The sequence below is a fragment of the Papio anubis genome, chromosome 1, assembly GCF_008728515.1.
Source record: "Papio anubis isolate 15944 chromosome 1, Panubis1.0, whole genome shotgun sequence".
NCBI classification, from domain to species: domain Eukaryota; kingdom Metazoa; phylum Chordata; class Mammalia; order Primates; family Cercopithecidae; genus Papio; species Papio anubis.
In genome coordinates, this window is record NC_044976.1 from 43,822,517 (window position 1) to 43,850,131 (window position 27,615).

Genomic DNA, 27,615 nt, shown 5'->3' on the forward strand with positions numbered 1-27,615 from the left:
CCGTCAGATTTTTCCTCCAAATGTTGCTTGGGACAAGGGGTTAAATGATGTTGACAGAAGTGGGATTGAAGAAAGAGATAGGAGTGGTTGAGAGATTGCCCAACACTTAGAGACGCTGAGGTTGAAAGATGGCTTGAGCCCAGGAGTTTAAGACCAGATTGGGCAATACAGCAAGACCTCATCTCTTAAAAAAAAAAATAATAATTTTATATATATATATTTTAAATTAGCTGGGTGAGGTGGCGTCCGCCTGTGGTCCCAGCTATTTGTGCGCTGAGGCAGGAAAGTCGCCTGAACCCAGGAGATGGAGGCTGCAGTAAGCTGTGATTGTGCCACTCCAGCCTGGGTAACAGAGTGAGACCCTGTCTCAAAACATATAAACCTGTGTGTGTGTGTGTGTGTGTGTGTGTGTGTGTGTGTGTGTGTGTATTCCAGGGAACATTAAGACTTAGAGGCAAACTCCAGAACTTAAAGACAAAACATGAAAGTGCTAAGAAATTCCGTGCTTGTGGAGAGACAATTCCAACTCTTTCCCTGAACCCGGGCTGAGTCCCTTCGCTATGAGGTTGTGGGGATGAGTGGGAAGCCCAGCGCCTGGCGCCGAATGAAGGCAGCCATTGTGAGTTCCTGGCCTGAGGAAGGGAGGCTCAGTGCCCAAGGATGTGACCCGGCGTGAGGCCCGGGGAAAGAACAGCGCAGCAATCCCGCAGTATCCTAGGCGACAGGGTGTGGGCGGGAGGGTGGGGAGTCAAAGGCGGAGTCACGGGCTCCGCCCTCTTTCTCCAGCTTGGCGCGAGCACAGGCTCCGCGTGGTTCTCACAACTAGCAGCTCGGCTCAGTGAGACCCTGTGCCCCAGAGGCTGCTCCTGGCTGGGGTGGCGCTGCAGGGAGAACCGCGAGCTCTCAGGGGTCGGCGGGTGACTTCTTTCCGGAAGAAAGCGAGAAACTTGCTCTGCGGGGTGAACTGGACTCTCCAACTCCGGACGATCAGCCCAGGACTGAGAGTCCCGAAGTCCCCAACCACAAGTGAGCGGCCCCAGAAGGACAAGTCTAGGTCCAGAGCGCCATGGCCGCGCCCGCCCTTCGTTTGTGCCACATCGCCTTCCACGTGCCCGCGGGGCAGCCCCTCGCCCGGGACCTGCAGCACCTCTTCGGCTTCCAGCCCCTGGCTTCGCGGGAGGTGGACGGCTGGCGGCAGCTGGCCTTGCGCAGCGGCGACGCTGTCTTTTTGGTGAACGAGGGCCCAGGGTCTGGAGAGCCGCTGTATGGGCTGGACCCGCGTCACGCGGTCCCCAGCGCCACGAACCTGTGCTTCGACGTGGCGGACGTCGGCGCTGCAACCCGGGAGCTGGCAGCGCTGGGCTGCAGCGTGCCTGTCCCTCCCGTTCGCGTGGGGGACACGCAGGGTGCCGCCACTTACGCCGTGGTCAGCTCGCCCGCCGGCAACATCAGCCTGACCTTGCTGGAGCGCGCCGGCTACCGCGGACCCTTCCTGCCCGGCTTCAGGCCCGTGCCCTCTGCGCCTGGCCCTGGTTGGGTCAGCCGCGTGGACCACCTGACCTTGGCCTGCGCCGCCGGCAGCTCCCCCACACTTTTGCGCTGGTTCCACAACTGCCTGGGCTTTTGCCACTTGCCGCTGAGCCCAGATGAGGATCCCGAGCTGGGCCTGGAAATAACAGCAGGGTTTGGGCTTGGGGGACTGAGGCTTACAGCCCTGCAGGCCCAGCCGGGCAGCCTTGTCCCCACTCTTGTGCTGGCTGAGTCCCTGCCGGGGGCGACGACACGACAGGACCAGGTGGAGCAGTTCCTGGCCCGGCACAAGGGGCCAGGCCTGCAGCACGTGGGGCTGTATACGCCTAATATTGTGGAGGCCACTGAGCGGGTAGCAGCTGCTGGAGGCCAGTTCCTGGCTCCCCCTGGGGCATACTACCAGCAGCCAGGAAAGGAGAGGCAAATCCGAGCTGCAGGGCACGAGCCTCATCTGCTTGCTAGACAGGGGATCCTGCTAGATGGTGATGAAGGCAAGTTTCTGCTTCAGGTCTTCACCAAGTCCCTTTTCACTGAGGACACTTTCTTCCTGGAGCTGATTCAGAGGCAGGGGGCCACTGGCTTTGGTCAGGGCAACATCAGAGCTCTGTGGCAGTCTGTACAGGAGCAAGCTGCCAAGAGCCAGGAAGCTGAAGGATGCCCAGAGCTGAGTGCAGCCAGCTGACCTGCAGCTCTGGGGAGACCAGCATAGAACTGAGGAACATCTGCAGGAGGCCCAACTAGTGAAAGACTTTGCCTCCAGGGGGCAGGTGTGACTTCCATCTCATCAGTGCCTGCCAGAAGCTGTGTCTCTCACTGCGCTCCAAAGAGGTGGGATTTTTAAAAACTAAAACATTTCTTATATACAGTCTATAATAAATATGTAAGATACAAAAAACGATAAAAGAATTACACACTAGGAAACAGAACATAACCAATACTCTCGAGTCCTCCTTGTGTTCCACTGTGATTGTTTCCTCCCACCCACTCCTCAAATCCTGTCATTATTAGCCCTTTGCTTTTCTGTATTGTTTCACTCCGTATGTAACATAACCCTAAATAAATGATTTCATATTTGAAGTAGGAATTTAAAACAGAACAAATCTTCTCCTGTGCTTCCTCTCCCCCTAGGGAGCGACTGCAGGTGGGAAGGGGCTGGCTGGGAGTTGAGCCCAACTACCTTCTCCAGAGTGATGCCACCGCTCCAATCAGAGCTGACCTGAGACCTAGACGGAGGGTGTTGGGTGTCAGCCACTGGCAGGTGCTCCCTGTAGCTGCCTTGCCTTTCTCCTGGGGGGATGGAGGACAGATCAGTCTGGACAGAACACCCACCCCCCGACCCCATCTGCCCAGGGCTGGCTGGGAGTTCAGCCAGAGGAAGTCAGGACCAAGCAGAACGTCACCACTTTTCTGGGTCCCTCCTTCAGATGTGAGGAGTAAGGGACTAGGGAGAGGGTGGAAGGCTCTCCAAAATAGCTATAAAAGGGCGGGCGTGGTGGCTCATGCCTGTAATCCAAGCCCTTTAGGAGGCTGAAGTGGGAAAATCACTTGAGGCCAGAATCACCTGAGTTCGAAACCAGCCTGAGCAACATAGCAAGATCCCCATCTCAAAAAAATACAACACAAAATAACTACAAAAATAAGCACTTTATTAACAACAGGATTCTCAGGGAATGGGGGCTTTCAGAAGTGTCACTGGGCTGCACTGTTGAGGTTGGATGCATCAGTGGAGATGTGAGGCCGAAAGAAATTATCCAGGACTTGCTGGCCCATGCAGGACTTTTTCCGACTGCACGGAGAGGACACCTGGGACCTTTTGGAACCCTGTGAAAAAATGGAAGGCGGGAGGCCTTGTAGTTAGGGGAGGGGGAGCAGAGAATCCTCTCCTTGTTCTCCCTCCCTTTCCCTGACTCTACTGATCTAGCTCAGGCTTAGCCTGGAATGCTGTAGAGCTTTCATCCTGCCTCAAGTAACTGCCCCATCAATCAACCTCCCAAAAGGCTGCCTGAGGGAATCGAATTGTCCTAAAAATGTGAATCTGACTCTTCTCCACCTAAAATGGGTCAGCAGCCTAGGGCTCACACCCTGACTGACTCAGCAGACCCTGCTGACCTTTCCAGCTAAACCAACTGCTCACAGCTCCTTGAGCACTGCAGCCTGCACTGGGCCCCACCTTTGTTCACACTACTCTTGGGACTGGAAAGAACATCGCTACGGTTGATTCCCCTCCCAAACCTGAAGAAAATGATTCATTTCTAGGACCTAGATTGTTGTACCCAAGCGAGTTAGAGAAACGCTACACTTTGAGACGAATTTAAGAGTCCTGGCCAGGCGCGGTGGCTCACGCCTGTAATCCCAGCACTTTGGGAGGCCAAGGCGGGCAGATCACGAGGTCAGGAGATTGAGACCAGCCTGGCCAACACAGTGAAACCCCATCTCTACTAAAAATACAAAAATTTAGCCAGGCGTGGTGGCGGGCACCTGTAGTCCCAGCAATCGGGAGGCTGAGGCAGGAGAATGGCGTGAACCCGGGAGGCAGAGCTTGCAGTGAGCCGAGATTGTGCCACTGAACTCCACCCTCCAGCCTGGGCGACAGAGCGAGACCCTGTCTCAAAAAAAAAAAAAAGTCCTTTATTAGCCGGTGACCGAGAAATGGCTAACGCTCAAAATTCTCTCAGCCCCAGAAAGGCTCCATTTTCTTTATACTTCAGTTTAGGAAGGGGAGGGGGAGTTCAGCTGCAACAATTTTACAGAAGTAAAAACATGTAAAAAAGTTAAAAAGGGCCGGGCGCGGTGGCTCAAGCCTGTAATCCCAGCACTTTGGGAGGCCGAGACAGGCGGATCACGAGGTCAGGAGATCGAGACCATTCTGGCTAACACAGTGAAACCCCGTCTCTACTAAAAATACAAAAACTTAGCCGGGCGAGGTGGCAGGCGCCTGTAGTCCCAGCTACTCGGGAGGCTGAGGCAGGAGAATGGCGTAAACCCGGGAGGCGGAGCTTGCAGTGAGCTGAGATCTGGCCACTGCACTCCAGCCTGGGTGACAGAGCAAGACTCCGTCTCAAAAAAAAAAAAAAAAAAAGTTAAAAAGACAAATGGTTACAGAGAAACAAACAGTTTCCAGGTGCAGGGACTCTAAATCTTTCATAAGATGTTATATATGTGGGCTCTGTTGGACACAAACTCAAGGCTTTATGGTGTTATCTCTTGAGCAAAATCCTGGGAACTTCAAACATTGCTTGCTTCAGTACCTTATCAGTTAATTGGACTCTTTGATATGTTGGGAGTCTGCATACACAAGTTAACTCCTTGAGAAAGGGGGTGGGTGAAGAGTCCTTGAAACCTATTTCCAAGGCTTCATTTACAGAAGGAGCCAAATGGAGTTGTCTGGCTTTCTCAATGAAGGGAGAGCCTATTCATGTGGAAACAAGGCTAGGTGATTAAGGGAGAGTCTAAAACAAGGTTAGGTATTACAAGATTACCAGCTGCTCCCTCCAAACAGCCTTTCCTGATCCTTGTCTCCCAGATAGAACTGACAGCTCCCATGGATGGGTGTGGTGGCTCAACACCTGTAATCCCAGCACTTTGGGAGGCCAAGGCAGGCAGATCACTTGAGGTCAAGAGTTCGAGACCAGACTAGCCAACATGGTGAAACCCTGTTTCTACTAAAAATACAAAAATTAGTTGGGTGTGGTGGCAGGCACCTGTAATCCCAGCTACTTGGGAGACTGAGGCAGGAGAATCACTTTAATCTAGTTATTGGAGATTGCAGTGAGCCGAGATTGGGCCACTGCACTCCAGCTTGGGTGACAGGGCAAGACTGTCTCAAAACAAAACAAAACAAAACAAAAAGAACTGATGGCTCCACAATTCATATCCCACAAAATCCAGTACATGCATTTCACACACCTGTGACACTGGAGAGTCCTCATCATTTTTTTCCTTTCCCTCTACCCTGCACCCCACAATGCAACTTCTCCAGGTCAAGAACTATTCCTCTCTCCAGTGAAGCCTGGAGTGGAGAATGTTCACCCAAACATTCGTCAGTTAACTGACTAAAAACCCATGGCCTCAGGCCTGGGGAGACGGGTTGGGAGAGGCCTAGGAGACTTACCTTGCAGGTCCCTGGCTGTTGGCCCTGATACACACGGAAAACCTAGACAAGAAGACGGGGAGGTGAGGGCTGGCACTTTTTCCAAAAGAGATAAACCGGTGTTCTGCCCTTAACTTCATGTCCCAGTACTTTTGTTTAAAATATGTTTTTTTGGCCAGGCATGGTGGCTCACGCCTGTAATCCTAGCATTTTGAGAGGCCAAGGTGGGTGGATCACTTGAGGCCAGTCGTTCGAGACCAGCCTGGCCAACATGGTGAAACCCCATTTCTAAAAATCCAAAACATCATGGCTGGGTGTGGTGGCTCACACCTGTAATCTCAGCATTCTGGGAGGCTAAGGCGGGTGGATCACTTGAGGTCAAGAGTTAGAGACCAGTCTGGCCAGCATAGTGAAACCTCATCTCTACTAAAAATACAAAAAAAAGTTAGCAGGGTGTGGTGGCACAAGCTTATAATCCCAGCTAATCGGGAGGCTGAGGCAGTAGAATAACTTGAACTTGGGAACCAGAGTTTGCAGTGAGCTGAGATCATACCACTGCACTCCAGCCTTGGTGACAGAGGGAGACAGCGTCTCTCCCCCCTAAAAATAAAAATAATACAAATAATACAAATTTAAAAATAAAAAATCAGCCAGGAATGGTGGCACACGCCTGTAATTCCAGCTACTTGGAAGGCTGAAGCAGAATCACTTGAACCTGGGAGGCAGAGGTTGCAATGATCCAAGATCATGCCATTGCACTCCAGCCTGGGCAACAGAGTGAGACTCCGTCTCAAAGAAAAAAGAAAAAAAAAAAAAGCGATTTTTTGGGCCAGGTACAGTGGCTCATGCCTGTAATCCCAGCACTCTGGGAGGCTGATGCGGGTGGATCACTTAAGGCCAGGGGTTTGAGACCAGCCAAGCCAACATGGTGAAATCCCCATCTCTACAAAAAATATAAAACTTAGCTGGGCATGGTGGTACACGTCTGTAATACCAGCTATTCGGGAGGTTGAGGCACGAGAATCACTTGAACCCAGGAGGCAAAGGTTGCAGTGACCCAAGATCGCACCACTGTACTTCAGCCTGGGTGACAGGGACTCCATCTCAAAAAACAAATAATAATAATAGCCGGGCACAGTGGCTCACACCTGTAATCCCAGCACTTTGGGAGGCTGAGGCAGGCAGGTCGGGAGTTGGAGATGAGCCTGCCAGCATGATGAAACCCCGTCTCTACTAAAAATAGAAACAATAGCTAGGCGTGGTGGCGGGCACCTGTAATCCAAGCTACTCAGGAAGCTGAGGCAGGAGAATCGCTTGAACCCAGGAGGCAGAGGCTGCAGTCAGTCCAGATAGCGCCATTGCACTCCAGCCTGGGCAATAGAGCGAGACTCCATCTCAAAAAAAAAAAAATGCTTTTTTTTCTGTTTACATGCTTGTGTTCATGTAGGAAACACAAGGAAGTACAACAAAGACAACAAAGGTAGTGCCTTTTTCATGGCGGTGGAAACAGCTGCGGTGTGAAATTCCTCCTGGGTCAGCCAGCGAGCGCCTGCTGGTACGGTGGTCACTGGGGTCTGCCCTTCCAAGGCCAGACCATATACTTGATATGTCAGCTTGATGTGAGAGAAGGTGTGGACAACCTGGAGGAAGGGCCAAGAGGTTCAAATAGGCCTGTGGATATAGCCTCAAAACCCACCATCCTTGGCCGTTCCGCTGCTCACTTACCTCCCCAAGGTGCCGGAGGCGCGTGGCTGGGAGGGGCCCAGCCCAACGCTGTAGTTCCTGCAGCAGGGCCTTGCGCTGAAGCTGCTCTGAGGGCTCCCAGGTAACGGACGGGAACTCCCACAGTCCTGCCAGCAGACCTGAGAGGGAGGGCAGCCAGGCAGGGGTCAGGCCTCAGCTGCCGATTCCCTCCATTCTCCCTTGTTACTCACGCCACTGCCTTCCACGCCCAGTATCCAGGTACCTGAGTTGGGCCTCTGCACCAGCAGAATTTGGGCACCCCCAAGGGCCCCAGGCTGTTCCAGAACACAGGTAGCAGAGCTCTCCTCCCTGGGAGGCTTGCGGCTGGCCTTTCTGGGGAAGTTGACCACTCCCAGGGTCTGGTCCCAGGGCTCTGAAGCAGGCAGGCACAACTGGCACTGTCCAGTGTTGAGAGCTGGGAATGGAGATCCCCAAACCCTACTCAGGCCGAGAGGGCTTTAGGGGCCAATCTAGAGAGCAGGCTTTGGCCAGGTTCTGCAGAATCTTATTCAGGTTAGAGGAAGAACTGGAGTGGGGCTTCTGACTGGGCCAGGAAGGGCTGGGGTGGGGGCTAGGTTTGGTGCTCACCACACTCCTCCACATCAGGATTGCCCGACAGGCTCCGTGAGGCTAAGAGCTGTTCCCGCTCCACCTGAAAGGCACAGGGTTGGGTGTCATAGGGCAGAGTCACCCCTTAGGACTTCTCAGTGCCCCTTCCCCAGTAGGCTTACTCTCTGGCGTGCCCGGCACAGGCTCTGCACAGGGCACTGGCTGCACAGTGGGCGCTGTGGGGTACACACTGTGGCCCCTAGCTCCATGGCTGCTTGGTTGAAATCTCCTGGCCGGGCTGGGTCCACCAGTTGCTGGGCTAGACCCCTAAAAGAAGGGAACACTGCTGTGAGCCAGAGCTCCTTTGGAGACACCCCTGAAGCACCCTTGTTACCCCAACATCCTACCAGAGCCGCTGGGAAACAAGGGTGCTGCTGGGATCAGCACCAATGGCTCGGACACGGCACAGCACCCGTGCTACGTTGCCATCCACCACACCGGTTGCCTGGCACAGAGGAGCCAAAGAATTAGCCTGGGCTGGGAGGAAGAAGGCTGGGCATGCACAAAGTGGGGGTGGTCTGTGGAATCACCTGGCCAAAGGCGATAGAGGCAATGGCCCCAGCTGTGTAGCGCCCCACGCCGGGCAGGAGCTGCTGCAGGGTCTCTGCTGTACGTGGCATGTGGCCCCCTAGCTCCTCTACCACCTGATTGGAGTGCAAGACTTAAGATTATGAGACACCCAAGACTCCTGGGTTCCTACCCTCCTGCCATCCCCTTACCTTCCGAGCTCCCTCCTGCAGCCGCCGGCCACGAGAATAGTACCCCAGGCCAGCCCAGAGCTGATTCACCTCCTGTGGGTAGGATCAGAGGTCAGAGAGATCACCCGTCAGTCTCTCTGCCGTTCCCATTTCCCCTACCCTAGGGTGGCTCTCACCTCCAGGGAAGCACTGGCCAGGTCCTGCAGTGTAGGCCACTTCTATAGCCACAGGCAGGCAGAAAGAGACAAGGTCAAGGGTGAGGGTGGTAGAGGAAACCTTCTCTACACCCACCCCAAAGTAAAGGCTCTCATCTGGGGTCCGACCCATGACCCTTCCCTTCCTCCCCTGGAGTCACCTGCATCCATCCAGTATAGTAGTTGATCACAGTGGCAACCTGGGTCTGCTGCAGCATGACCTCTGAGACCCACACTAGGGGAAAGGGGTTGGCATAAGGACACTGCTGACCTGCCCTACCTGGCCCACAGCCCCCAGACCCAAGGGCCTCGAGGCAAAGTGGCCCTGCTCTCAGGAGATGTACTGACCAGCATATGCCCGCCTGTCCGGGTCCACCTCATCTTCTGCCTGTCAATGCAACCCCAGATGAGGAGTTAGGGTGGAGGGGGCTGGGTGCCTGCCTCCCACCCACTGTCCCTGCTCCTCGCCTGCCTACCCGTCTTCTCCATGGTAAGTCCCGCTTCTCTTGGTCGTACCAGCTTAGCAGGCTCCTTCGGAAGGCTGTGACTTCAGCTACGTCTCTGAATAGATGGTATGGGGAGACAGAGGCCTGCAATACCACCTCTTCCGGCTGCCTGGCCAGGCCTGCTGGGGCCCCAGGACACTTAGGAATCATCCCTGCATAGGCTGGGCACCAGGGTCTTGGGACACAGCAGTCTGTGGCAGTATGCTCCCAGTTAGGGCTTCCCCCAACAAACCCCTTTAAGCTTTGGAGCTGGAGTCAGACCAGAGTTATGTAATTGTGTGTAGCTGTGGCTAAGTTTCTGGCCTTAATTTCTCAGGGTGGTACTGCTGGCTTCTTTGTCTCTGAGCCATAATGAAAACCTAATAGTTTTAGCCAGCTATAATATATACTGGTGCAGGACCTTCCTATTTACAAAACACTTTCAGGTTCATGAACTCATTTGGTCCCATGAAAGCCACATGAGGGAGGAAATGCTGAACTACTGCTCCATTTTACTGGTAAGAAAACAGCCATCCAGAGCAATTATCCTAATGTCACACAGCAATATAGTCAGAATTACACCCTTAGTGAGTCTCTTTTTTTTTTGAGACAGAGTCTGGCTCTGTTGCCCAGGCTGAAGTGCAGTGGCACTATCTCGACTCAGTGCAACCTCTGCCTTGCAGGTTCAAGCGATCCTCCCTCCTCAGCCTCCCGAGTAGCTGGGACTACAGACGCTCACCACCATGCGAGCATAGAGAGGGGGTTTTGCCATGTTACCCAGGCTGGTCTCAAACTCCTGGGCTCAAGGGATCCACCCATCTCGGCCTCCCAAAGGGCTGGGATTACAGGTGTTAGCCACCGTACCTGGCCCTTAGTAAGTCTCTTAATGTCTTGATACTTATCACAATCCCTTCCCAGACTGAATCTGCCCCCTTTCATGGCCAGTGAGCCTTGAGCCACAACCAAGTTCCTTACCATCACAAGCAGAAGGCTTGGCCTGACTGTTGCTCTTAGCATGCTTCTGCCTCCCTTCCTGGCTGGCTGCCTGCCTCCTGTGACCACTTCCCACGGCTGCTCGTGGCTTCCTCATGATGGCCTGAAACAAAAAGACTCAGCCAAAGCAGTCACAATGAGGCAGAATCTTGAGGCCTTCCAAGGGTGATAGCCATCTCCGTCTGATCCACCATTCACATAGGGTGCAGCTTTTCTTAAGCACTCTCAAGATGCTCATGAGTTTACTCTTGGCTGGCTGCAACACTGAGATACAACTAGTATAGCTAAGCAAGTGGCCTCAAGGGGGCCAGTGTTACAGCCCTGGAGACATGCAAAAACAGAGGCCAGGGCTGGGATGGGTCAAGGACCAAAACCTCCTGTTTGGGAGCATTTGTGTATCCCTGATGCTTACTGTGACTGTGTGTTTAGGTGTTTAGGGGTTGTTTAGGTGTGTCTGGGAAAATGGTGGTAGGAGGTTTCTCTGCCTCTTAGAGATGTAGCATGGTTACACTGAAACAGCCTTTAGTAGTGACCTAGTCCAAAACCTTCATTTTATCCTGGAAGAAACCAGGGATCAGAGGGACAAAAGATCTGTCTGAGAACAGATGGCAAATCAGTGGGAGAATAAGAGATTAGCTATTTTTATTCCTAATCTTTTCCTGATCTAGTAAACCATAGGTAGCTGACCATCAACAATGAGAAAATGTGCCTGGTTGATTTTCACTGCTCCCGGACTGTTATAATGGCTGCCTTTTCTCTAACAGCTAAAATTAGCTGATACTTTGTGAGTGCCGACTCTATGTCAGACCCCATGAAGAGCTTTACCGGATCTCTCAATCTCCTGGTGACTCCATGAGGTATGTACTAGTATCACCTCCATCTTACTTGTAAGGGAATTGAAGTTTACGGAGATTAAGCAACTTGTTCTTTCAAATCCACAACCAGCATTCTTACACTGTGATAAAATGCAGTCCCTGCTAAGCTTCTGTATCAAACTCTCCCCCCAAAACTTTGACTTTACCACCTCATTTTCATCAAAAGAGCTTGCCTCCTCCATCAGAAAAAAAAAAAACAACTTCAAATCTACCTCCATTTGCACTGTCCTACCCTCCTCCTCTTCAGAGTCCTGCTCTTCCAATCCCATCTAACTGCTGGAACTCAGAAACCAATACCCCAGGCCGGGCACAGTGGCTCACCCCTGTAATCTCAACACTGCGGGAGGCTAAGGCAGGCTAAGGCAGGCAGATCACTTGAGGTCAGGAGTTTGAGACCAGCCTGGCCAACAAGGTGAAACCCCATCTCTACTAAAAATCAAAAAAAATTAGCTGGACATACTCGCTTGAATGCAGGAGGCAGAGCTTGCAGTGAGCTGAGATCATGCCACTGCACAGCCTGGGCGACAGAGACAGAGCAAGACTCTGTCTCAAAAAAAAAAAAAAAAGAAACCAATACCCCAAAATACGGCACTCTGACATGCTGAACTCAAAAAGCCTCAAGGTCTCTCTGCTCCTTCCACCCCAGACTCTCCCAAAGCCAGGACAAAGTTGTTCCTCTGGAACTCTTTATCTGCCTACAGTCCAAACCCACTAAAAAGAATACTTGTGTTTTTCTTCCCCCCTCGCTAAGACTAACACGTAACCACACCTGAACAAACCCTTTCACAAGGTGTTGTGTACCTCAGGATCATTCAAATTCCAAAGAGAACTATTAACAATTCCATTCTCTGTCCCCATTCCAGTCTCCCTAGTAACCCTTTATTGCCCTTCAACAGAATCTCCTTCTGACCAAAGTTCAGTTTATTTAAAAACAAATAGAGTTGGACATGCTGGCTTAGGCCTGTAATCTCAGCACTTTGGGAGGCCAAGGCAGAATTGCTAGAGCCCAGGAATTCGAGATTAGGCTTGCAACATAGCAAGTCTCTACAAAAACAGAAAAACAGAATTTCTCTTCTACCCCTCCCATAATCTGTTTTGCCAGATGGTATATAAACTTACGATCTCTGTAGGGGGATGGGTAATCACTTTGTGGTTCTCCCAGTGTGCATGTTAATAAATCTGTATGCCTTTTCTCCAGTTAACCTGTTATTTGTGAGCTGATTTTTCAGCAGATCTTCAGAGGGCAAAGTGAAAGATTTTCCCCTTGACTCGTACACAATCAAGTTCCACCCTCCTTCCCTTCATAGCCAAACTTCCTTCACCAAACCTGCTTACTTCCACATTCATTCTACAATCCATTCTCCAAAGAGCAAAGGAACCTTTTCCAGATCATGTCACTTCCTTCCTTATAACCTTCAATGACTTCCCATTCTTTTTTTGGGGGGGGCGGGGGATGGGGTCTCACTCCGTCACCCAGGCTGGAGTGCAGTGGTTCACTGCAACCTCTGCTTCCTCAGCTCAAGCAATCCTCCCACCCCAATACCCAACCCCAACTCCAAGCAGCTGGGACCACAGGCGCACACCACCACCACACTCACCTAAGTTTTGTATTTTTGTTAGAGACAGGGTTTCACCATGTTGCCCTGGCTAGTCTCAACCTACAGAGCTCAAGCAATCAAACCGCCTCAGCTTCCCAAACTGCTGGGATTACAGGCATGAACTACTGCACCGTGTGGCACCCCATTATATTCTTTTATTTTCTTTCTTTTCTCCCCCGCTCTTTCCTTCCTTCCTGTTTTCCTTTTTCTTTCTTTTTTAAATACTCTAGGCCTTTACTATGGGTCATTAAATTCTTGAGCAAGCTGGTTGTGGTGGCTCAACACTGTAATCCCGCTACTCTGGAGGCTGAAGTGAAGAACAGCTTGAACCCAGAAGGTCGAGGCTGCAGTGAGCTATGATTGTGCCACTGCACTCCATCCTGGGCTCAGCAAGACCCTGTCTCTTAAAGAAAAAAAAAGATTAGGCCGGGCGCGGTGGCTCAAGCCTGTAATCCCAGCACTTTGGGAGGCCGAGACGGGCGGATCACAAGGTCAGGAGATCGAGACCATCCTGGCTAACCCGGTGAAACCCCGTCTCTACTAAAAAATACAAAAAACTAGCCGGGCGAGGTGGTGGGCGCCTGTAATCCCAGCTACTTGGGAGGCTGAGGCAGGAGAATGGCGTAAACCCGGGAGGCGGAGCTTGCAGTGAGCTGAGATCCGGCCACTGCACTCTAGCCTGGGCGACAGAGCGAGACTCCGTCTCAAAAAAAAAAAAAAAAAAAAAAAAAAAAGATTGAGCAATATTTATGGAGCCCCTAATAGATGCCAAGTAGTTTTAGGCACCTGGCATACTTCAGTAAATAAAACATCAAAAGTTCCTGCCCTCAGAGAGCTTATATTCTAATGGGGACAGAAAAGGAATAATGAACATAAGTAAAAATTCCATAACATGTTAGGTGATAAATATTAGCATAAAAAGCAAAAATTAGAGCAAGTGGGGAAAAAAACGAGTGCCAAGGTGGGGTTTAATGTTGCAATTTTAAAGACTGTGGTCAAGGTAGACCCAAAGCATTCTAAGTGAGTGCAAAGGCCCCAAGGAGGGTGCCTGCTATGTCTGTGGTACAGTAAACAGGCCAATGTGGTTAGAATGGAATGAGATGGGGCTGAGTGGTAGGTCAGAGAAGTAAACCAGATGAGGTGGGGAAGGAGAGGGTCACAAAGTCCCTTATAGGCCATTGGAGTGATTTGGCTGCCACACCCTTGCTCTTAGAATAGAAGGCAGTCCTTTTACTACGGCCTTGTGGGTCCAATAATCCGGGCACCATCCGCCTCATCCCCTCTCACTGTGCTCTAGCCAAGGTTGATTGAATTTAGTTGCTTAAACACCTCAAACGTGTCTGTACATCTTGGGGCCTCACACAATCCATTTCCTGTTTGGACTCTTTTATGCTTTACCTAACATCTAATCATTTTTCAAGTCTTGACTGAAATGTCCAGATCAGGTCCCCTCATCTTATCCTATCATGTATTTCTGCCTTGTAGCTCTTACCCCAATGTAATTTCACATTACTTTGATTCTTTCCATCAGTGTGTACTTCCTGAATTTGACTGTAAAAAGCGACTTGAGTGCGAGGACTGATTTTCTTCTGTTGACTGGTGTGTGTCCAAAGTCAGTGCCAGGTAAACTGTACACAATAAATGCTTGTTAAATGAATTAATGGGATGGGGGATAGTCAAAAGAGTTTCCCTTTTTTAGGATAGGAGAAATCCAAACAGTTTTATTTTGTTGTTGTTTTTATAGACAGTGTGTCCCTCACTCTGCTGCTCTGCCACCCAGGCTGGAATGCAATGGGGAGATCATGACTCACTGCAGCCTTGATCTCCTGGGCTCAAGCCATCCTCTCGCCTCAGCCTCCCAGGTAGCTGGGACTACAGGTGCGCACCACCATGCCCAACTAATTTTTAATATTTTTTTGTAGAGGCAAGGTTTCACTATGTTGCCCAGGCTGGTCTTGAACTCCTGGGGTCAAGTGATCCTCCCACCTCGGCCTCCTAAAGTGATTACAGGCATAAGCCTCTGCGTCAGGCCCAAGCAGTTCTGAATAATGATGAAATGGGCTGAGCTGAGAGAAGCTGAAGATGAACTATAAACAAAGAGTAACAAAGGAGCATTGGAAGGCACAGGTGGATGGGAATCGGAGTGTTTAGGGAGGTACTAGTCTCCAATAGGAACCTCTTTTTTTTTTTTTTTTGAAACGGAGTTTCGCTCTTGTTGCCCAGGCTAGAGTGCAAAATGGCGCGATCTCGGCTCACCGCAACCTCCGCCTCCCGGGTTCAAGAGACTCTCCTGCCTCAGTCTCCTTAGTGGGATTACAGGCGCCCGCACCATACCCAGTTAATTTTTTTTGTACTTTTAGTAGAGATGGGGTTTCACCATGTTGGCCAGGCTGGTCTTGAACTGACCTCAGGTAATTCGTCCGCCTCGGCCTCCCACAGTGCTAAGATTACAGGTGTGAGCCACTGCGCCCGGCCTAGAAATCTCTTTCAAGCTCAATCACCCCCTAGGTCGACTATACGGCCTAGTTGCTTTTCAATTTATCCCTTCCTCGCCATCCATACTGCCAGCCTTAATTCAAGTTCACATTATCACTTGATTGTTTTATTTCAAAAGCTTCCCTACCAGTCGGTCGCCCTACACCCTCCTCAGCCTCCTCCGACGGCTTACTCCCCGCCTCTTTCACTTTCTGGAGAGCACTGCGCTCTCCATCCTCTCTGGGAATTTACCGATGCCCAGAACACCCTTCTTTCCCCCACACGACCCTCTCCTGGCCTAACTCCTGGGCGTGCTTTAAGCTCAGCTCAGGCAGCGTCACCTTCTCTGGAAAGCCCAAACCCAGTCATCCCCCCACCCCCTAACCCCCACCCCCGGCCCACGCTGATGAAGAGAGCAGTACACCCAACCCCCGCGTTCCCGCAGCGAATGCGGGAAAGAAAATTTACCTCCAGCGCGCTCTAGCGCGCCCAGCTTTTCGGCGCACTTCAGGGGGCGTGGCTCGGGCCCATCCCGGCGGCGAGGCGGCAGCACCGGCCAATAGGCAATTAGCGCGCGTCGGGCTGCCTTCCCCGCGCCGGACCCGGGAGGTCTGAACGGAAGTCCGACCCTTCGGCGACCCGACGGCTAAACCCCGCGCCATCCCCGACTGCCTGAACCGCTCCAGGAGACGGAGCGCAAGTCCAGCTTACCCACAGACGACTCAGGCGGGAGACGAGCGGTGTCATGGCCGCCTACAGTGACGATGGCGCAGCTTCAGCTCCCGCAGCTTCCGACGGTGAGCGGCTTCCCAGGGGTAGCCTTCAAAGCCTCTGCGCTCTGGGAGAGGGCAAGGCCTCGGGCTCATAGTTCTAGAGACTCCTCAAGCTTCAGAGGACTGCTCCTTCCGCTTGAACTACCCACGAGGAGACTACAAGTCCCATTGTACACCGCGGCTCGGGCTGCAAAAGCCTGGAGCGTTGGGAGCATGGGGCTGATGGAGGCATGGCGGGAGATGTAGTCTGGAGCTCATAACGGTGACTAATAATAGTTGTGATTCAGTTCAGTGGGGTGGATTGAGCATTGTGGTCCAAAGGACGTATTGGCAGCTCTGGTGTGTGGCACTATCAGGCTCTGGGACTTACTGGGAACTGTTGCTTATGGCGCTGGGGCACCATGAGAACAGTAGTGGGGATTCTGTGGGATATTAAGGGAGCTGAGATCCTCAAGCCCTGCAAAATGTTTCCTGCAGGACACGGGAAAAAAGAATCTCAAAGGTCATCTAATCCAACTTTCTCCTCTATATATTGTGACAGCGAGGTGGGAAGTAATTTACCCAGACTCATACAAGCCACGGGAAGACCCAGGCTTCCTCCCCAAATTCAGGGCACTCTCCACTCCAAGGCCTGTGTGTAGAACACGTGGGATACAAAGGCTTGTGGGAAAAGCTGCCAATGGAAACTACCCCCCTCACCACCATCACCGTGGCCTAGCTTGCTGTCTGTTCCCCTGGGCTCTTTCCTTAAGCATGAACATCCATCACCCTCTTAACCCCCAGGTGGTGTCAGCAAAAGCACAACATCTGGGGAGGAGCTAGTAGTCCGGGTTCCCGTAGTGGATGTGCAAAGCAACAACTTCAAAGAGATGTGGCCATCCCTCCTGCTAGCCATAAAGACAGCTAATTTCGTGGCTGTGGACACGGTGAGAGTTGGAAAACAAGGAGGGCAGGTGTTTGTGAAGGGGCTGGTGCTAGAGGCCTGTCAACCCTCCCTTTACCTCCCCACAGGAGCTGAGTGGGCTTGGGGACAGGAAGAGTTTGCTGAACCAGTAAGTATAAGCCCTGTTCTCTTTAGTGCAAGCCCTCAACTGTGGAGGGGGGCGGTCACAGACCTGGGTGGTTTGGGTCCTTCATAAGGCTAACTCCCAGCCACAGCAACCCCCAAACCCAACCCCAAGGTGCATCGAGGAACGTTACAAGGCTGTGTGTCATGCTGCCAGGACCCGTTCTATCCTCTCCCTGGGCCTCGCCTGCTTCAAGCGACAGCCAGACAAGGTATGAGCTGATCTCACCCCAATCCTAGGTCTGGCTGTGGGGAGGAGGGTAGAGAGATTCTGGGGAACATCAGATATGAAGCTTTTTTCTCCCAAATCTGTTTTTTTTTTTCTAACTTGATAGATTTTTTTTTTCAATAGGTTTATGGGGAACAGGTGGTGTTTGGTGAAATGAATAAGTTCTTTAGTGGTGATTTCTGGGATTTTGGTGCACCCATCACCCAAACAGTGTACACTGTGCCCAATGTGTAGTCTTTTATCCCTCACCTGCCTCCACCCTTTCCCCGCCGAGTCCATTGTATCATTCTTAAGCTTTTACATCCTCCTAACTTGGCTCTCCCAAATCTTGATATAGCAGACTTTCTCTTTCTCTCAGGGTGAACATTCCTATCTGGCTCAGGTGTTCAATCTCACTCTGCTGTGCATGGAGGAGTATGTCATAGAACCAAAGTCTGTGCAGTTCCTGATACAGCATGGCTTCAACTTCAACCAGCAGTATGCCCAAGGCATCCCCTACCATAAGGGCAATGACAAGGTAGGCCTCCAGATTCCCTAGCCTTGAGTCTGCCCTTCTGTGACTTTATTTCTTCCTATCCTAGGCTGGATGCCTGGTGAGAACCTGCTTCTTAGGGAGTATGGGGAATCACTAGTGACAGGGCTTGGGAAACAAGACTGCTAGGAGGGTAGGTAGCATTGGGTAGAGAGAGAGAGCGCGTTCCAAGTGGGCAAGCCTGGGATAAGTGCCCAGCAGAAGAGGCTCCCTGGGGGACTCTGTCCTCCTCATTGACCCCTTTACTTTCACCTAGGGTGATGAGAGCCAGAGCCAGTCAGTACGGACCCTATTCCTGGAGCTAATCCGAGCCCGCCGGCCCCTGGTGCTACACAATGGCCTTATAGACTTGGTGTTCCTATACCAGAACTTCTATGCACACCTCCCTGAGAGTCTGGGAACCTTCACTGCTGACCTGTGTGAGATGTTCCCAGCAGGCATTTATGACACCAAATATGCTGCTGAATTTCATGCCCGCTTCGTGGCCTCCTACTTAGAATATGCCTTCCGGAAATGGTGAGGAAATGGTTGAGGGAAAGGGGTGGGGCCTGATATGAGTTTATTTCATTCACTTAAGATATTTATTGAGCTCCTACCATGTGCCCAGACAGTGTTTTAGGTGCTGAGGATTCAGCAGTGAACAAAACAGACCAAAAAACCCTGCTCTTATGGAGCTTATATGCTAGTGGACCATTACCCTCTTGCGCTGTTGCAGTGAACGGGAAAATGGGAAGCAGCGGGCAGCTGGCAGCCCACACCTTACCCTGGAGTTCTGCAACTATCCTTCCAGCATGAGGGACCATATTGATTACCGTTGCTGCCTGCCCCCAGCAACCCACCGTCCTCATCCCACCAGCATCTGTGACAACTTCTCGGTGAGAGCACCCACCTATTTCTTGGGAGGGGAGGTTCTGATGCCTGGAGCCTCTTTCTAAGCCTCTTTCCCACCCCTAGGCTTATGGCTGGTGCCCCCTGGGACCACAGTGTCCTCAGTCCCACGATATTGACCTTATCATTGACACTGATGAAGCTGCAGCAGAGGACAAGCGGCGACGGCGACGACGTAGGGAAAAACGGAAGAGGGCTTTGTTGAACCTAGCAGGGACACAGACCTCTGGGGAAGCTAAGGATGGTCCTCCCAAGAAGCAGGTCTGTGGGGATAGCCTCAAGGCTGAAGAAACCGAGGAGGTGGCTGAGAATGAAACTAGAAATCTGCCTCACTCCAACCAAGGCAACAAAAATGACTTAGAGATGGGTGTTACGGCAGCAAGGCCTGAAATAGCTGATACAGCTACCTCAGAAGTGCCAGGGAGCCAAGCCAGTTCTAACCCAGTACCTGGGGATGGATTGCACCGGGCTGGTTTTGATGCCTTTATGACAGGTTATGTGATGGCCTATGTGGAAGTAAGCCAGGGACCCCAGCCCAGCAGCTCTGGACCCTGGCTCCCTGAATGTCACAATAAGGTATATTTGAGTGGCAAAGCTGTACCCCTCACAGTGGCCAAGAGCCAGTTCTCCCGTTCCTCCAAAGCCCATAATCAGAAGATGAAGCTCGCTTGGGGCAGCAGCTGATGCAACTTCCACCTAGCACTCAGGTGGAACGGAGGTATTTTGGGTCTTTCTAGCCTGTAAATGTCATACTCAACTACTACTGAGTTTAGGGGAGGGGGAGTGTCCTGACAGACATATCACTGCATTGCCCTGGACCTCCTCCTTTATCTCAGTGCCTGAGGTACAAGTAAGAAGGCTGACCAGCACCTGTAACACCGACTTTATTTTTAAGTCTGAAAATGTCTTGGGAAAGTTTTACAAAAAAAATCAACAGAAGCAAGTTATGAAAATATTTGACCAGCTTCATCTTTGGTTATTTCTTATTGCAGCTCTGTAAGGACAGACTGTTCCCAAAGTTCCAGCCATGGCAGGAAGGGAAGAAAATCAGTCCATGTATAAACCATTTAATCAACTGAATGTATCACATGTTGACAAATACATAGAAGCAGGCCCTAGGGCCTACAAAACCAGCCCCACTCCCAACCACAAGGTTGAAAGTCTTATGGGGCAGAACATTAAGACTCCTTTATAAATATGAAAATAGATTAATCAATGGGAAAAAGGTCTTTGAATAGGTTAGCTAAGAGCCATGACCACAACACTGCCTTGCTCTCCTCTTGCATAGAAACGTAGTGACGTGGTCTGACCATGCAGTAAGTGCAAACAGCAATTACTCAAGTGTCTTAGAATACTGGCAAGAAGCACCCCAATCTTCAGGTCTGGGAAACAGCCATGCCCATTATGCCCTCTTAGTCAGCTCCATGTTCCACTCAGTAGCTTACATGCCCCAAGAAAGGGCAAGAGACAGACCTGGGGTGGGGAAAGAACCGGGGTAATAGCTGCCTGCCAGCTCAGCCTAGAACTAGACATCCTCTGGTCCTGTCTGGGGAAGTGCACTGGAGGGGGTCCAGTGAGAGGCAGACCTCTTTGCCAGATTTCAGAGGCTTGGTATCAGCTGTTGGCCCTAACTAGGAAGGCCTCTCACTCCTGCCTCCCCTATCATACACAGCCAATGGGCACCGGGAGCCCAGAAGTTGAGCCTGGGTTGGCCTAGCCTGCCTATTCTGTAGGCTCCAGGGAAGAATCAAGGCTGTGCACTTAGGGGGCCATATGGTTTCAGCTGAAGGTCCATCCCCAAGGTGAGGCAGGGACTAACCCCCCTCACCCATCCTGCTTTCCCTGGGTTTGCAGACCTATGCCTGAGGTGGAAAAGGTGACTGGAGTTGAGCCTGCTGGCCTTTCTTCTTCTACCTCCATCTCCTCAGAAGCACCCACAGGGCATGGACTGGTCCCCTGGGGCCTGGACCCAAAACCGTTTTCTTCCTGGAGACTGGAGCAGTCCATAGCCTCATGGGCTTGAGCAGCTGGTAGGGCAGATGCCCGGAATGGTGGGATCTCTTTAACTCTGTACTTGAGACTACTTAGGCGTGGTGGGGGCCCATCAGATAGCGATTCTTCCCGGCCCACAAATGGACAAGCCTCCTGATGCAAGAACTCAGGCGAACCAGGCAAGGAACGCCACCGGCGAATAGGTGGGGCCAGGGGCTCCTGCCAGTCAGCCAGGGGCATAGTTCCAGGCCCTGGTGCATCCAGGTCAAATACCAGAGAGATGACAGACTTGCTGGGCAGGTCAAAAAACTTGATCTTGCCCCCCTTGAGGTCCTGGCGAGCACTAAAAGGGTTGACTTTGGGGGTGCGGGCAGCACCATCTCGTGGCTGGTAGTATGGGTCCAAGACGCTCACTGTACGTGAGGGCTTACGGGAAAAGATGTCTGACTGGCTTCGAGACAGCCAGATGGTACGTCTTGGGCATGGTGACTTGTGGGGGATCTTGTCATCCAGTGAGCTTAGTCGCTTCACCCCAGGTGCTTTCTCCAAGAGTCCTGAAGAATAATTAAGTCTGGGTTACTCTCACTAGTCATAACAAATAGAAGCAGCATTTTACCACAGAATGTTTTCACTCATGAAAGCAAAGTTGATACCACAGCCCCGTTTCACCAATGAAGAAATAGACTCGGAGACAGGAAGCAGTATGCTAAGCCACAGCTCTTAAAGAGGCCAGTACTTTCTGTGTTATCTCCTTCCCCTCCCCTTTATTTCTGGACCTGGGATCCTGGCAATCACAATCCTAAGAGGAGAAGGCCCCACATCCAAATTTCCTCCCTTAGGGTTAGGTTTGGCTCCCTGGTCTAATCTCTTACCCTTGGCTGTGGGCTGCAGCTTCCTATCCCTCTCCTGCTCTTCTTCCTGTAGGCGGCTCAGAATTTCCTGCAGGGTCTTCCCAATCTCCACAAAAGATGGGCGCAGTTTGGGGTCCATCTGTAGGTATACATAACAGCCATGAGCCCTGCCCTTCATCTCCCACCCCAAAGATGGCATTTGAGTCTATTTCTGGCATCTTTGAAGATTCAGATGTGCAGCTAAGAGAACTTTTCTCAAGGCCCCAGACAATGAAGATACAGTTCAGGTCAGGGAAAACACTATTGTCTACTTCCCTCCCTGTCTTAGTGTTTGTCTTATCACCTTGTCACAGAACCTTCCAAAAGTATGCTCATATTAGTTTATTCTGTTCTTGAGTTCTGCTCCTAATGTGTTTCTGGGAGGTATCTGAACAAAGCCTACCTACCACTTGATCCTAACAGGTAAGGTCTAGCCCCAGAGCTATATATATGAAGGCCAAGAAGAGCCTTTCTCATATGCCTCAGGACCAGTTGGATCCACAGTCCAACAATAAAACTGGACCAGAGTTCCATCAACACCCAAGGCAAGGAGTGATGGGTCTATCCTACAGGCTAAGGACCAGATAATACAAAGCAATTTTTTTCTTTCCTTGGTCCAGGGCTCCGAATAGGTTAGCTAAGAGCCAGAGGGAGGAGAAGGAGGTGTGGTTGCTGTCACTACAGTGAAAATGAGGTCCCTTGGCTGGGCGCGGTGGCTCACTCCTGTAATCCCAGCACTTTGGGAGGCCGAGGCGGGTGGATCACCTGAGGTCAGGAGTTCAGACCAGCCTCAACATGAAGAAACCCCGTCTCTACTAAAAATACAAAATTAGCCGGGCATGGTGGTGCATGCCTGTAATCCCAGCTACTCGGGAGGCCGAGCAGAGGCAGGAGAATTGCTTGAACCTGGGAGGTGGTGGTTGCGATGAGCCAAGATCACACCATTGCACTCCAGTCTGGGCAACAAGAGCGAAACTCCGTATCAAAAAAAAAGAAAATGAGGTCCCTCATGAAGCTAATTAGCAGCCTCTCTGTATAGTCCTAACCAGATGAAAAGGGTTCAACCAGCCCCTGATGAAAGGCAGAGGGAGAAAGACACTCACATTACAGCAGTTGAAGGTAAGCTGCAGAAAGTCTGGAGGACAGTCTCCTACCATGTGCTGGAAGGCATCATAGTCCAGCCCGAAATTCTGTGGATGGGTATGGAAAGCCTAGGTAGACAGTTCATTAATCCCCCAACCCATCCTAGTCTACTCAGTAGAAGAGGTTGGGAGCTGCCCCTGACAACCAGCCACAGACAGTTCCAGCAAGTCCACCCCAGGAACAGAACAGTTTCATTGCTTCAAACTAGCCCCATCAGTGGCAATGATCCCCATGGTTGCAGCTCACCTCTGTGCGGGGAAGATAGTCCGGATCGGCCTGGATGCGGGCGATGATCTCGCAGAGGATGATACCATAAGAGAACACATCTGCCTGGTAGGTAGTCAGACTTTGGTTTCCCTCTTAATGGGTTGAGGGGTAGGGTATCTTCCCCTGCCTCTGCCTCGCCCCACCCCCCCATCTAACAACCCAGGCTTGGGTTAATATTGCCCATATTTCATCCAAGTCAGTCACTGGGCAGCTGCCAGGTACACCCCTGGTACCTTGTAGGAACATCTACCTGTTCTTAGTAGGAACATCTTGGACACTCTGCTAAGAGTAGATTCTAAGGAGAATCAGGGCTGAGCGCGGTGGCTCATGCCTGTAATCCCAGCACTTCAGGAAGCTGAGGCAGGCAGATCCCTTGAGGTCAGGAGTTTGAGACCAGCCTGGCCAACATGGTGAAACCCTGTCTTTACTAAAAATAAAAAAAAAATTAGCAGGGCATGGTGGTGCATGCCTGTAATTCCAGCTACTTGGGAAGCTGAGGCGGGAGAATAGCTTGAACCCGGGAGGCAGTGAGCTGAGATCGTGCCACTACATTCCAGCCTGGGCAACAGAGTGAGACCATCTCAAAAAAAAGAAAAAAAAAAAAAAAAAAAGGAGAATCAGGCCTTGAGATCCTCAAAACTTACCTTTTCGTTATAGGGCTCATCTCGGAGAACCTCAGGTGCCATCCAGAATGGGGAACCCACCACGGCCAACTTCTCACTCCCCATGCTGTGGGGTGAGATTATACAGAAAATGAGCTTGCCATTGGCTGGTGCAATGGAATCTTTTGACCATTCCTCCACCCCAAGGATGGGTATAGGCAAGGACTAACCAAATTTAGGGAGCTGAAGTTGAGCTGTGACCAAGTCCTGGCCTCTGGGGAGGAGGCTAGAATTTTCCCTTAGCTTCAGCCCCACGTCCCTTGAACCCCAGCATCCAGTAGGGCTACATACCTGACATCGGGGATCTTCTCAGCCAGGCCAAAGTCAGCTACCACTGCAGAGTAACCATTCTCATCCCTCTTTATCAGGCAGTTCTAGGATTCCCAGGAAGGAAGAGAAAATAATGTGGCTCAGAAGTGGGGATCAGTCAGCCACAGAGTTACCACCCATTCCTCCCTTCCTACCACAGGGCACCTTCTTCTCTGCTTCTTGGTGAACCACACTCTTAAGCTGACCCCACTGGTCAGATCAAGGGCTCTAAGACAGCCAGGTGAGATTAGTTAATCCTGGGTCTTGGTTACATTTAGGCTGCCCTAGGATACACTTCACATTCCAAACACAATTACTCGTCTTTGCTTTCTAAGTGCTAGGCATAGTTTTAGGTGCTAGGAATAGCTAGACGAAAACAACCAAAATCCTTGTCCTCTTGGAGCTTGCAATATAGGGGAGAACAACAGACTATCAGGCCCCTGGTCTCCCTTCCTCCTTCCTCAGAAACAGACCCAAAGCCCAGGCCTGACCTTGCCAACTTCATATAAGCACAAGACAAGTGTCTAAGCCTACACTAACCTTCACTGTCCACAAGATCACAACCAACCTCTTTGGCATTAAAAGTCTATGATCTGGCTTTATCCAACTGGCCTAGCTGGTGTTCCCCTGTTCCTGGTGCCCCTATGCACATATCCTCATCCAAACTTGTCACAGACAAGCTTGACTTACCAAACCTGAACAGGTCCTTCAAGCCTTTGCCTTTGCTTACACTGTTCTGTTCCATTTGAAACATCCTCCCAATTATCCTTTTCACCTAAGAAAATTTTGTCTTTTAAGGCAAGCTACCTTTTTAGCCATGACCTCATCTTTCTCTCTCCCTCTCATCTCAACTTCTTTAGTTCCTCCTCTATGACACTCCTCTTACAGTCTAGCAGAAAAGCTATGAACCCCTCAGGAGCAAGTTCTGGTTTGGTCCTTCCTTCCTCACAGGTTTCAATTCATGAGACAGGCTGAGAATATGCTCACTGAACAAATGCTGTCTTCAGGTCAACCCAAATGACCTGTAAATAAACAAAGCAGCAACCACCTCTCCCCAAATAGCTGCTTTCAAAATAGCCCTACACTGCTCTGGCTCAAGAGGCACCTCACCCCACCCCCTTCCTTCAGAATAGCAGACAGCAGGGATCCTTGGCTCACAGAAACACTTCTGGAGCCAGCAAGGCCCCATCTGACCCAAACCAGCCCTCCCTCTTCCTTGCCAGCCTTAGTATCTAGTTGCTAAGACATGGCCAGGTCACTTCCTGCTTACTCCTGTCAGGTACAAATCAATCCCTTACTCTGGCCTTGACATGATTACACCATTCTCCTTCCCCAAGCTGGAAGGAGCCGTGATTTCATCCCTTCTACCCTGGATCACAGGTAGACATGCCTCATCTCTGGCTTCCAGGAAGGACAGTCCTCATGCTTGTCCTGGCTTTGGCTCTCTCATCAGTCCTGCTGGCTCAGCACCCCCCGCTCCCTGATTTTGACTGTCTGTAAGAAGATGGGCCCTAGGCCAGCCTTCCTATTAGCCAAAGCCCCAGCTATAGGGCACCAGCCTGTGAGGCAGTGGCAGCTCAAATATGTCACCTATGTCTCTTCCTTCCCAGAAGCCTGCCTACACTAAGCAGTAAGAGAGGCCCAGTCTGATTTCCCTGAGGCAAGAGGTGACCTTTTCAGTTTCAAAAAGCAGCCCAGGTACTACTGCTGCCTGGTTCCCATTCCTCATTGTCCTCACACCTATTATATCACACTGCAGCAGTGACTTACATGTTTGCCTCTTCACGGGCAAGGAATGATTTCATTTGTCTCTGTATCTGTAACCTAGCACAGGCACCCAGAAGGAGCTTGGCAAAAGTGTGTTAAATGAAAGTTTGGTATGATGACTGAAGCAACGGGGCTTCTTTTAAAAGCATGTGTCAAGCTGGGTATGGTGGCTCATGCTTGTAATTCCAGCACTTTGGGAGGCCAAGGCAGGCAGATCACCTGAGGTCAGGAGTTCAAGACCAGCCTGGCCAACATGGTGAAACCCTGTCTCTACTAAAAATACAAAAATTAGCCAGGTGTGGTGGTGGGCACCTGTAATCCCAGCTACTCGGGAGGCTGGGGCAGGAGAATCACTTGAACCCAGGAGGCAGAGGTTGCAGTTAGCACGCCACTGCACTCCAGCCTGGGCAACAGTGAGACTCTGTCTCAAAAATTGAAATTACAAAAAGCATGTGTCAAACGTATACAATAATCATATATTCCACTCTCCATAGTGAGGACTGAGATGACAAGAGACTCAAAAGGGTGGCCATGGATGCATTTCCTGGAAACCTACACAAATTCTTCAGAACTGGGCCAGATCAGACACCTGAGAGAAGTACCTGAGGTGTCCTGGAACAGCTGCACAGTCAGTATTAACATTGAATAAAGCCACCTGAGTGGAGAAATGCCAAGTCTATTAATTCATGTTCACTCTAAAGCTGTTTCTACAACAAAACACTTTCTATGTGACTTCACCTCTTTCCCCTCACCTCCAAAAAACTGACTCCATAAACTCAGTTAGGATCAGGCAGGAAAAGACTGATTCTACTGAAAGACTGAACAGTCAAGAGGTTCTTTTCATAGCACAGGGAGATCAGTGACCGAACTGCCGGACTCCTAAATGCCTCAGGGACTGCTATATTTCAAGTCTTTTAGAGGATTATCGGTTTTGGTGTGATATGTCCCATCCCTTACCCTCAATCCCACCATGTGATCCCGTACCTTTACCATAGCTCTTGTGTAATGACCTGCTGACTTAAATATCTCCACAACTAGAGTAGAGCCCATGAAAGGTAGAGATTGGATTCCCCAATATTGTGCCCTCTAATAGCATAGCATAAATAGTTCCCAGAAGCTGCTGATGGTTTTAATTATAAAAATTAACTGCAGGGTACACTAACAGTCATTCTCTACATCCCTCCAGCATTCAACATTGTTCCTAATTCATGTTCTCTTCACTCTGAAAATTGGCATTTTCTATTCCTCGTTGTGTGGCATAGCCTGAGACCATAACTGAATAGGCTTTTCATTCTAGTGAAATCACCTAAGTGGCTTCTATGCAGTCAACAATAACAACAGAAAAGAACTAAGAACTAAAGGTGCAATTCATAATTCATACTCATTCCCAACAGTAACCACAGAAGATCAGTAGTACTTTCCTGATGTTGGGCAGTAATGGTATTAAGCAGAAGCAACTACTTTCTCAGCTGCCCCCAAGAGCCAAGGCTCGGGTATATGTGTACTGGTTACTCCTAGAGCTACTGATAAAAGCCTGTGTATGGCTATTGGCATTTCTTCATAGTGCTCATGAACTGAGTATTTTTAAAGCCACACTGCCTCCCACTTCCTTCTAAGTAAGTTCTTAGCCTTGCCACTGTAAAAGTCTGTTTCAGGCTGTTTCTTAGAAGTAATTACAAAATGAGACTGAACGGCTATATCTGACAGACATTTTACTCTTAGAGTATTATTGCAGTAGCTGCAGACATGAATCCTATAAAGGCAATACTACTTTCTCGAGGCACGTTGATAGGAAACTTGGGATCTT

The 27,615-nt window shown here is 50.7% G+C and overlaps 4 protein-coding genes across 21 annotated transcripts in view; 2 read left to right on the forward strand and 2 right to left on the reverse strand.

The window, feature by feature from the left end:
* Positions 1–419: 419 nt before the first annotated feature.
* Positions 420–2,626, forward strand: HPDL (4-hydroxyphenylpyruvate dioxygenase like). Its single transcript, XM_003919589.5, has one exon. The coding sequence runs from the start codon at positions 1,067–1,069 to the stop codon at positions 2,210–2,212; it is 1,146 nt and encodes a 381-aa protein (XP_003919638.1). The 5' UTR covers positions 420–1,066; the 3' UTR covers positions 2,213–2,626.
* A 529-nt stretch (positions 2,627–3,155) lies between these two features.
* On the reverse strand, positions 3,156–16,840 carry MUTYH (mutY DNA glycosylase). Of its 15 annotated transcripts, none has more exons than XM_009207510.4 (16): positions 16,002–16,836; positions 10,325–10,445; positions 9,341–9,492; positions 9,213–9,252; positions 9,026–9,099; positions 8,847–8,888; positions 8,692–8,763; positions 8,503–8,616; positions 8,320–8,417; positions 8,095–8,239; positions 7,952–8,015; positions 7,587–7,778; positions 7,346–7,482; positions 7,108–7,260; positions 5,642–5,683; positions 3,156–3,351 (listed from the first exon to the last, which is right to left on the reverse strand). In XM_009207510.4, exons 1-16 carry the CDS (start codon positions 16,035–16,037, stop codon positions 3,220–3,222), a joined length of 1,614 nt encoding a protein of 537 aa, XP_009205774.2. In that variant the 5' UTR covers positions 16,038–16,836; the 3' UTR covers positions 3,156–3,219. The 15 variants fall into 15 exon arrangements, with proteins under 15 accessions (XP_009205774.2, XP_003891831.2, XP_021796660.2 ...); XM_003891782.5 differs by having other exon boundaries at positions 9,341–9,489; positions 16,002–16,835; XM_021940968.2 differs by having other exon boundaries at positions 9,341–9,531; positions 16,002–16,115.
* On the forward strand, positions 15,241–19,733 carry TOE1 (target of EGR1, exonuclease). 2 transcript variants are annotated; one of them, XM_003891789.5, is made up of 8 exons: positions 15,241–16,087; positions 16,847–16,989; positions 17,075–17,115; positions 17,245–17,341; positions 17,717–17,875; positions 18,147–18,406; positions 18,606–18,765; positions 18,845–19,733. In XM_003891789.5, the coding sequence occupies exons 1-8, from the start codon at positions 16,036–16,038 to the stop codon at positions 19,460–19,462; spliced, it is 1,530 nt and encodes a 509-aa protein (XP_003891838.1). In that variant the 5' UTR covers positions 15,241–16,035; the 3' UTR covers positions 19,463–19,733. The 2 variants fall into 2 exon arrangements, with proteins under 2 accessions (XP_003891838.1, XP_021796663.1); XM_021940971.2 differs by lacking the exon at positions 16,847–16,989 and having other exon boundaries at positions 15,981–16,087.
* Positions 19,647–27,615, reverse strand: part of TESK2 (testis associated actin remodelling kinase 2) — a 158,567-nt gene continuing 150,598 nt past the window's right edge. For 2 of the 3 annotated variants that reach the window (XM_021940887.2, XM_003891787.5), the window contains 6 exons: positions 24,024–24,106; positions 23,715–23,799; positions 23,050–23,133; positions 22,764–22,850; positions 21,643–21,760; positions 19,830–21,324 (listed from right to left, as the gene is read on the reverse strand). In XM_021940887.2, the coding sequence (XP_021796579.2) occupies positions 20,603–21,324; positions 21,643–21,760; positions 22,764–22,850; positions 23,050–23,133; positions 23,715–23,799; positions 24,024–24,106 (1,179 nt within the window). In that variant the 3' untranslated portion in view covers positions 19,830–20,602. Of the gene's footprint in view, positions 21,325–21,642; positions 21,761–22,763; positions 22,851–23,049; positions 23,134–23,714; positions 23,800–24,023; positions 24,107–27,615 lie in introns of all 3 variants that reach the window. The other variant, XM_031668035.1, reaches the window with a different exon arrangement.